At 41.3% G+C, this 10615-nt stretch overlaps 1 protein-coding gene across 1 annotated transcript; it reads right to left on the minus strand.

Annotated features, from left to right (window-relative positions):
- Positions 1 to 619: 619 nt before the first annotated feature.
- On the minus strand, positions 620 to 8287 carry LOC121585616 (protachykinin). Its single transcript, XM_041901941.2, has 5 exons — positions 7666 to 8287; positions 6616 to 6718; positions 6301 to 6324; positions 1642 to 1698; positions 620 to 1474 (listed from the first exon to the last, which is right to left on the minus strand). The coding sequence occupies exons 1-5, from the start codon at positions 7774 to 7776 to the stop codon at positions 1428 to 1430; spliced, it is 342 nt and encodes a 113-aa protein (XP_041757875.1). The 5' UTR covers positions 7777 to 8287; the 3' UTR covers positions 620 to 1427.
- Positions 8288 to 10615: the final 2328 nt, after the last annotated feature.

Genomic DNA, 10615 nt, shown 5'->3' on the forward strand with positions numbered 1-10615 from the left:
TCACTCCACAAGGGGTGCACCACTCCACAATATCAACACCCTCTACACATGCTCTACACCAGGGATCAGGAGCCAATTTTTTTTCTTGAGTGGATGGTCGGGGGGCCTGAACATAATTACAAATTATTTGTAGACTGCAAATTGACTAAAACATAATCATTTCAAACCTTGCTTACATTTGTATACGATCATGTCGTGTCTCTCTATTAATAATAATAATAATAATAATATGCCATTTAGCAGATGCTTTTATCCAAAGCGACTTACAGTCATGCGTGCATACATTTTTGTGTATGGGTGGTCCCGGGGATCGAACCCACTACCTTGGCGTTACAAGCGCCGTGCTCTACCAGCTGAGCTACAGAGGACCACCCACGTGGGAATACTTGGGAACAGATTTCTTAAATTATAATCACTTGGAGATTATTTCCTGGTGTCTTTTATGTCCAACAATGAAAATCACACACAAAAAAAAAACAGTATTTTTTTGCTCAGAAAAATTGGTGGGCCAAATAAAACCACCAGCGGTCCAAATTCCGTACGCGGGCCACCAGTTGGGGAACCCTGCTCTACGCAGCATATTCCTACCAGTGAAAATAAGAAGAGAAAGTTCCACCAATAAAGAAAATAGTTTTAATATATCAAGCCGCAATTACATACAAGTATTCTGTCATACCATAGGTCTTGGTGTTATAAACATGACAGTTTGACAGTTTAATTTACAGTCAATTTAAATGAGAACGTGCCCTGACAGAGCAGCATGTCTGTTGTGTACCAGCGTGTGTAGTTTATTTACAGCACAATCGGTTGTGATTAAAACAGTTATGAGGCACTAGACAGTGTGATTGGCAGTGCAATTTTCTACATACCCTGGGGTAGAGCTTTGCTTTGATGGTCCACGACAACAGTATTCTCTGGAACATATGATATGCTGATGGTACTAATACTTTGACATACATTAAATAACATAATGTTTCTGTAAGGTACGGTAGGAGTATCAGTTCACACCAAGGGTGACAAACAGTCCACTAACTTTCCCAAATTTCCCAGGTTTTCCCAGAAATCCTGGTTGGAGGATTCTGGAAATGTCCTTCTAATAATTTCCTTTCTAATTCCAATCTTCCAACCGGAATTTTTGGAAAACCTGGGAATTTTGGGAAAAACAACCGGAATATTGAAACCTTATTCAGATCACACTCCTGCCCTCCTTTTCAACCCCTTCTTCCTGGACAAATCAAATTTGGTACAGTCAGGTACAGTACAGCTACATCACCATGATGTGAAAACAGACATTTTATTACAATAAGTTTGACTATACATATTTTGGAGGAAACAAAACTCGGCATCAGACACCCCTTCCACTCTTCTGTAGGAATGACTGGATGAGAAGCGGACCAATAGCAGAGGACTGAGTACAGACCAACCGGTTAGCGGCGCTTGTCGTAGTTCTGCTGTGTGTTCCACTCATATGAATCTATAGTTGGAGAAAGCTTGTAAATCACACAGCACAGTTTCTTTTCAGATTGTCATTTTTAGCAGGGTTCCAGCAATTATTGTGGGTTCGTAACCAGGCCAGCTAAGAACAGCTTGGTTCAGCTCGGTTCGACTCAGTGGGTTAAAAAGCTCATATGAGGCCCTTACCTGGTTCGTCTTGGCTCCTCTTGCCCATCAGTCCAACAAAGGAGTTAATTTTATGCCCTGAAAGAGAAGAGAGCCAATACCATTGACACTACAATTATAGACAGCGAGTGATAGAGTGACTAGTGTGTAGAACAAAAAGGTGTGAGTTCTTCCAGTTACTGCCAATATTATTTACACCCTAACCTTAAACTTAACCTTAGCCCTAACCTTAACCCTTACCCTTATTCTAACCCTAACTGTAACCTTACCAAGCAGTTGCTTATCAACAGATAACAGTATGGCGTTGACAGTATGACCATCTGTAGATCATCTATCTGGACCATCCAAATAAAGTGTGACCAATCATTTTAGTCAGTGATGCAATGCCTAGTGTATAACCTCAATGGTGAGAGGAGAGTGTGTAGAATAATATCTACACTCCTTCCACTCTGGCAGATCTCTAGTCTTGTGCAAATTGATGGATTGACTCCGTCCCCTTGCCCTAGTGACTGAGGGATATAGCGGCGCCCACCCACACGTTTTGGAAGGAAGGGTAGTGGTTGGAGATTGTTTTTCCTAGGAGGGCGGGGATAGGATGCATGTCCTGAGGGGACACACGCGTCACAGACTGACGGGCGTCTCTGTCAACCTCTGTGGATCACCCTAATGGAATATAATATAAGGGTGGAGGGAATGGAGGAGACGGGGGAGGATGTGGGGGAGAAGGGGGAGTGGTGGGGTTATAAAACTCTGCGTGAGACCCCTGGGATACCCTATCTGTCAACATACCCTATCTGTCAACACATTAGAGATATGGGAATGATGATGATCGTAACGGGGCGATGGCATCCTGTGCAACTTCCATTGGTGGTCTAGTCACGAGTCACTTGCAATATTTCTTCTCAGTTTTCCCTCCGGACATCATAAGTGCTTGGCCCCTCCATTGTGTGTTATATACTGTAATTTATTATAATGTATATATTATATTATATGTATTACTGTATAATGTATATATTATATTATACAGTTTGTGTAAATGTAAGGGTGAGATGCTCGGGTCCATCTTTCCATCATCAGCGTAACCAATCTAATTTAACGCCTAAATGTCCTTGGGGCATTGATCGAAGCACTCTCTCTCTCCCGCTCTCTCTCCCCCTTTCTCTGCCCCGCTCTCTCGCTCACCTTTGCTCTCTCTCATCTCTCTCCTTCGCTCTCTCTCTTCCTCCATCCCTCTCTCTCCTTCGTTATCTCTTTCTCTCTCTCGCTCCTTCTATCACCCTCCCCCTCTCTCTTTCTCTGTCCTTGCCTCTAATGATGAGTGATGTACAGTCATGCCTGCATCAAGGCTCCAGCAACGCATTGGTCTATACCAGATATACAGTGCATTCGGAAAGTATTCAGACCCCTTGACTTTTTCCAAATTTTGTTACGTTACAGCCTTATTCTAAAATGGATTAAATAGATTTTCCCCTCATCAATCTACACACAATACCCCATAATGACAAAGCAAAAACAGGTTTTGAGACATTTTTGCAAATTTATAAAAAATAATAAACGGAAATATCACATTTACATAAGTATTTCAGACCCTTTACTCAGTACTTTGTTGAAGCACCTTTGGCAGTGATTACAGCCTCGAGTCTTTTTGGGTATGACGCTACAAGCTTGGCACACCTGTATTTGTGGAATTTCTCTCATTCTTCTCTGCAGATCCTCTCAAGCTCTATCAGGTTGGATGGGAAGCGCCGCTGCACAGCTATTTTCAGGTCTCTCCAGAGATGTACGATCGGGTTCAAGTCCGGGCTCTGGCTGGGCCACTCAAGGACATTCAGAGACTTGTCCTGAAGGCACTCCTGTGTTGTCTTGGCTGTGTGCTTAGAGTCGTTGTCCTGTTGGAAGGTGAACCTTCGCCCCAGTCTGAGGTCCTGAGCGCTCTGGAGCAGGTTTTCATCAAGGGTCTCTCTGTACTTTGCTCCGTTCATCTTTCCCTCGATCCTGACTAGTCTCCCAGTCCCTGCAGCTGAAAAACATCCCCACAACATGCTGCTGCCACCACCATGCTTCACCGTAGGGATGGTGCCAGGTTTCCTCCAGACGTGATGTATGCACACATGACTGTAAGTCGCTTTGGATAAAAGCGTCTGCTAAATGGCATATTATTATTTATATTATGTGATGCTTGGCATTCAGGCCAAAGAGTTCAATCTTGGTTTCATCAGACCAGAGAATCTTGTTTCTTATGGTCTGAGAGTCTTTAGGTACGTTTCAGCAAACTCCAAGCGGGCTGTCATGTGCCTTTTACTGAGGAGTGGCTTCCGTCTGGCCACTCTACCATAAAGGTCTGATTGGTGGAGTGCTGCAGAGATGGTTGTCGTTCTGGAAGGTGCTCCCATCGCCACAGAGGAACTCTGGAGCTCTGTCAGAGTGACCATCGGGTTTTTGGTCACCTCCCTGACCAAGGCCCTTCTCCCCTGATTATTCAATTTGGCCGGGCGGCCAGCTCTTGGAAGAGTCTTGGTGGTTCCAAACTTCTTCCATTTAAGAATGATGGAGGCCACTGTGTTCTTGGGGATCTTCAATGTTGCAGAATTTTTTTGGTACCCTTCCCCATTTCTGTGCCTCGACACAATCCTGTTTCGGAGCTCTATGGACAATTCCTTCGACCTCAATGCTTGGTTTTTGTTCTGACATGCACTGTTAACTGTAGGACCTTACATAGACAGGTGTGTGCCTTTCCAAATCATGTCCAATCAATTGAATTTACCACAGGTGGAGTTCAATCAAGTTGTAGAAACATCTCAAGGATGATCAATGGAAACAGGATGCACCTGAGCTCAATTTCGAGTCTCATAGCAAAGGGTCTGAATACTTAGGTAAACAAGGTATTTTTGTTTTAAATTTTTAATACATTTGCAAAAATTCAAAAAAACTGTTTTTGCTTTGTCATTATGGGGTATTGTGTGTAGATTGAAAAGGCTTATTATTTTTTAAATCCATTTTAGAATAAGGCTGTAAAGTGACAACATGTGGAAAAAGGGAAGGGGTCTGAATATTTTCCAAATGCACTGTATTTATGCTGCACTTGCTGCCTCCTTTCACGGAGAAGGGGAGTCATTTAGGAAATGCCTAAATGACTGAACAGAGGGGATGTGGGATATCCCTCTCTCTCCCACTGTGCACAGACGTCATTTCAACGTCTAGTATTGATTTACATTTGGTTGAGTTGTCAACTACAGTGAATTCTGCATGAAAAAAAATATATATATATCACCATGTCATTAGATTTAGGTTCAAAGTTGGTTGACAAATTTCCTTTCGTGGACTACTTTTTGCAAATCCATGTTGATTCAACGTCATCACATTTTTTTACTCAGTCGGGGTCTCAATTTACTGTTGAGAGTTAGAATAGTAGAATACACAAGGTGCAAATTCGAAATTTGGTTGTGCATCAGCAATTTTTCTCTTGTTATGTCATCACTGAGTCGCTCAATTAGCCATTTCAGCTAACCATTTTTTATTTGGTAAGTTAGTCAGCTATCTAAAGTTGTAGTAATTATGGCCGAATACCGACTGACCCCAGGGGGGACATTTGGATTATGTTAGTCACTCTCACTAAGATGTCATTAACATGGCAAATGTAGTGGCAAAATGTGAATAATTACAGGAAATTAGCTTTAAATCTGAAAACAATTATCTCTGCCCCATGGCAAAACGAGTAGAGTTGCATGAAATATGTTATAAAATTACAACAATTTCTCTCTGCCCCATGGCAAAATGGGTAGAACTGCAGAAAACGTATTTTAAAACAGCTACATTTTCTATACACCCCATTGGAAAATGTGTAGATTTGCAGGAAATATATATATATATATTTTTAAATACGTATTTTCCCCGTCTAGAGGGGGGCCAACCAAATCTTGATTAGGGTCCCCAAAAGCATAGCAAGGGGTCTTGAAGGCAGAATTAAGATTACTATCCTATCGAGGAAATAGAGGGGTCTTCAAGGCAGAATTAAGACTATGTATTCTAGCGAGGTAATAGAGGTCTTCAAGGCAGAATTAAGACAACGTATCCTAGCGAGGGAATTTAGGGATTTTCAAGGCATAATTAAGACGACCACCTACTGTCTCCTTAAATCCCTCAAACGACCTGTTAGCTGTGTGGGTTGTGATTTAATTAAAACATCTGACAATTTTTTCTCTCTCTCTCCCTCTCTTTCGTTTGACTTTTACTTACCATTATGCAAAATAAATATAATTATTCAACCCATGCATTTTCTTATTTTGCTGCTGGGCAACATTTGGTGTGTGTTCTCCCTCCCACGCATGGTTAGCACGAACCTCTACATCCCACATGGTGAAGTACAGGTGAACAGTACTCACGGCGTCAATGTCATCAAACATCATAACTTGTAACACCTGACCTGATGTACAAATAACGCTCTCATCACCTGGGTTGAGCTCACAATAGATGTTCCTTAACCGTGTCTGATAGGCTACACGCACTTGGCTAGCCTACACATTTGTGCCTCACCAGTCCTTGTCCCTTTGTAACATTTCAGAAAAACTAATTATAACTGAATAAACCATGGCTTCATAATTCGGAATGCATGGACAATTATTGGGAAATCTTCTCCAAAATGAATTAAAAAGATTAATTAATTACGAGTTTGTCACTTACTTTTTCGGGTTATCTGTGCATTTGCTGTTGGAAGAAAGGGGGAAAAAACATCAATCAATGTAGGCCTATAATAATGTAATTTATTTTATGAATAGGAAAAAAACGTGCGTAAAAATATTGACATACAGTTTGTAATTATTAATTGCATTACTGTAAGTCGCTCTGGATAAGAGCGTCTGCTAAATGACTAAAAATGTAAATGTACATGTAATGCATATCATTCAATTTAATTCCATTTAATTTCAATAAACGGAAAATGTCTTATAGAGAGTGAAGGCTGGGAACAGGACGAGGCGCGAGGAAGCACGGTCTTACCGGAGGAGCGTTTCCCCATCAGGCCAAAGAACTGATGAGGCCGCGGTTTCCGCGTCATTCTCCGCAGTATCTCTCTGAACGGGTCAGACGACAGCCACTCGTCCTGCACGAGGGAGGAAATCAAATGAACGGAACATTAGACATAGGGTATAAGAGGAGGTCGGGGGAGACTGACTCCCTTATAGCCTACAAGTCTATAGCTCTGCGTAAAATATCGTATATTTTTATAGCACTAGATCTAATCTCGCAGGGCAATCAATATATTACAGTAAAGACACCCCGTGTGAACTTTCATATCCGATCCTATTTTTATCTGACGGGGTAGCCCATATATCTAGAGTCAACATTAGTCTAAAAGCAGAGGCCCAACAGCTGCTAATGGCCCCGCGCTCATTAAAGTGCCCATCACTTATCCAAGACATCCTAGTTCCGTTGGTTCCTTCCTTATTGAAGACTACAGCCCACCCGCCTTGTTAAAACGCTCTGTGTTGCCTCAGGGGCGAGGCAATGATCATATAGGCCTACCTGCAGAATGTTTATGAGAAATAAGCCCCAAGAGTCGCCCAGAGACTTGGCAGGCGCCCAACCCGCAATGTCAAAGTGAGAACGTGCGCTACATGTGAATGAAGCTTCAGTCTGGGACTAAAGTAATGATCGCTGTACACTGAGCTAAGAGCTCATAATTTATGCCCATTGAATCATAACAAATCTTTCACCCGACATTTGTGTTGCGGGGGAAATGGTTGATGCTTTGTCTCTATACATGCGTAATTACGCATTACCAAACTCTCCAAACAGGTAAATTAACCTATAACAGACATCAGCATACAAATATGTGTCATAAACATTTGTTAAAATGACTTCCAACAATTTTAGTAAAACAAAACACAAGGCTGTGCCATTAAATAAATATAAAAATGTTTTCCAATAGTTAAGCAATCATAGATTTAAAAAAATATCCATGTCCATTTTTAAAATTCGTTTAATAGACGATTCTAACAAAAAATAACATAATTTTCTTGTTATGTCAAATCATTAAATCATGCCTACCGTAATTTGATCGTTTGTCCAATAATCAAGATCTTCTTTTGGACCAATTTCTTCACAGAAAAATTGGCCAATAGCAAGAAAAGCTATCACAAGCGGCAGAAGTAATTTCATGATGCAGCTATCTGTTGCGCGCAACTATTCAGCCCTAAAAGTATTATTTCTTCGTCTATTTTCAAAAGTAGAAATAGGCTATTCAAGTAAACTGAGTTCAAATGTTTTTCAAACACTATGACTTTTGAGAGCTCGATGTTTACACCTGCGGAAACTGGTATCGTCTCCTCTCCATATAAATGCCTTAAGCGTGCGCAAAAATGATGTTCCTTGGTCGCAACCTCCGCTCAGTTCTCTCTCTGCTCCAGTCCGCGCGCTCTGCCGCTCTACAGCGCCTTCCCTTTGGTCCTGTTGCGTCTTTGTGACCACACTGTAGTACTGCACTAGGTTATATAGCAAGAGATAGAAGTGTGACAGGTATCTTAATTCGCTTTAAATCAAGTACATTTACTTGACATGTACTTCCTCGGAGCTGTGTGATGACTAACATCCGTTGTGGTATTTTGCATATGGTCGATATTACTTTCAAACGTTCCCCTATGACCCTCCTTGGCACTCCGCTTATTGTTCCCGTCGTAATCGGAATGTCCAGTAGGAGAGTCTGATGACGCACTGAAGTTCAAGGTTTCTACGTAAGTCTTTATGACTGTCCTATGCTAAAGCAACAAATGTATCATAAAAATAAAGTTGATTTGCATCTTATATATATATCAGTTGAAGATGTTTTTCAACAAAACATTACAGAACCTTCACGTTGCAGTTGGCAAGTTTGGATTCTAAAAATCACTTTTCTAAACAAACAAACAAAAATGAATAGTTGGAAATTGCTAAGCCATCCTAAAAGGAGTCTCATCTTTATTCTGATTTCATGTGTTGCAATAGAAAGTAAAATAAAAAATAAAAAATCTTAGATAGGCCTACAGAACCTCAATTTGCTGTGACCTTGAACCATAATAATTTAGTCTTAACTAAAAAACATTTTCAACCCCCATAACCCCTTCTCTAAAATCACACAGACAAGGTCCCCCCATCGCTAATAGGCAATATATTCTTCTCTCAGAAGAGGATGCTGTGTGCTTTCTTCCTTTCTACCCAGATATAGGCCATTTGACAATGGTTCTGGACACATAGTCCTGTAGGCCTATATGCCACTCACACAGGGCTTTTAAACAAAGTCTAAATCATGGAGGTTGAAACAGATAGAGAGTGAGAAGGAGAGAGAAAGGGAGAGAAAAAGAGAGGGGGATTATAGTGTGTGAGACATACACTACCAGTCAAAAGTTTGGACACACCTACTCATTTAAGGGTTTTTATTTATTTTTTACTATTTTTTACATTGTAGAATATTAGTGAAAACATCAAAACTATGAAATAACATATAAGTAATCATTTAGTCACCAAAAAAGTGTTAAATAAATCAAAATACATTTTATATTTGAGATTCTTCAAATAGCCACCCTTTGCCTTTATGACAGCTTTGCACACTCTGGAGCTCTGTCAGAGGGACCATCGGGTTCTTGGTCACCTGCCTGGAGGTGGATAACCCTGCAGAAGTGGAGAGGAGCCAGCTGATTTCCATCACAAATCAAATCAAATCAAATGTTATTTGTCACATGCGCCGAAAACAACAGGTGAACCTTACAGTGAAATGCTTACTTACAAGCCCTTAACCAACAATGCAGTTTTAAGAAAAATAACTGTTAAGTAAAAAAGAGATAAGTAAAAAATATAAAATAATTAAAGAGCAGCAGTAAAATAACAGTAGGTTGACTTGTTTTGCAGAAAGTTGTTGGCTGTGAAGAGAGAGATGCATTGACACTGACAACACACAATCCACAGTGTCCACGCAGCTCAATGAGTGCTTGACAACTCAAGTGCCTTTATCCCAGCAATAAGGGGGAGGTAGAGGGGGAGGTTGAGGGAGAGAGGTGGGAGGTAGAGGAAGGTAGAGGGGGAAATAGAGGGAGGTAGAGGGGGAGAGATGTGAGGTAGAGGGAGGTAGAGGGGGGAGGTACATGGAGAGAGGTGGGAGGAAGAGGGAGGTAGAGGGGGGAGGTAGATGGAGAGATGTGGGAGGTAGAGGGAGTACAGACATAGATAGAGGGGGAGGCAGGGTGAAGACAAGGAAGATAATGGCAGCAGGGTGGAGAGGCAGAGACAAACAGACAGAGATATGCTTATTATATAGAGAACTGTGGAGATACGATGGCATGATACGACACGGCATGGCAGGTGACCGGGGTGACCACCATGTCACCACCATGTAGATAACAGAATCAGCTTGATCCCCAGCAGGTATCACTCAACATGTCACTATCTCCATCTGATAACAGGACAAGGGAAGGAATGGGACTCTGAGATTACAGAATCACAACCAACCATCATCAAGTAGCCTACCATGTCAGAAAACCTGGTGGAAATAACATTTAATGTTGCTGTGTTTGGGCTTTTATTATACAAAATAATGTGTTCTCGCTTTTTTTCATTCTACCTCTCTTTCTCTCTCTTTCTTTTTTCCTCTCCTCTCCCTCTCGTTCTCCCTCTCCCTCTCCCTCCTTTCAGAGATAGAGACTCTCCCACAACAACGAATCACAAAACATATAAAACATGATAATGTCTCTTGGCTCGGATCATATTGTGGTTTTTATACCATACTGAAAGTGTGAGTGGATTTGAAGAGCGAGCCATTATGTGGTGTATAAAATGTGCAATCAACAAGTCAGCCTGCTGCAGATATATACAAACAGATAGTAAGTAGAGTAGAGCACAGTCTTATTGTGTGTGGACATTTTTACATATCCCACAGTAATACATGTAATTGTTTGGCAAAACAGAGTGAATTCTGAATGAGGCCACAGTGCGTCAGCATGTAAAAAATGAGAGAAACAACATTATTCCG

This window comes from Coregonus clupeaformis, chromosome 17 (assembly GCF_020615455.1).
Source record: "Coregonus clupeaformis isolate EN_2021a chromosome 17, ASM2061545v1, whole genome shotgun sequence".
Lineage (NCBI taxonomy): Eukaryota > Metazoa > Chordata > Actinopteri > Salmoniformes > Salmonidae > Coregonus > Coregonus clupeaformis.

What these genes read in the sequence shown, in the direction of transcription:
- LOC121585616 (XM_041901941.2), bottom strand. Translation starts at nt 7,776, where the DNA reads ATGAAATTACTTCTGCCGCTTGTGATAGCTTTTCTTGCTATTGGCCAA. An exon ending in TGCACAGATAACCCGAAAAA is followed by an intron (nt 1,699 to 6,300) that starts GTAAGTGACAAA and finishes CTTCTCTTTCAG; the next exon opens with GGCATAAAATTAACTCCTTT. An exon ending in GAGGAGCCAAGACGAACCAG is followed by an intron (nt 1,475 to 1,641) that starts GTAAGGGCCTCA and finishes CTCCAACTATAG; the next exon opens with ATTCATATGAGTGGAACACA.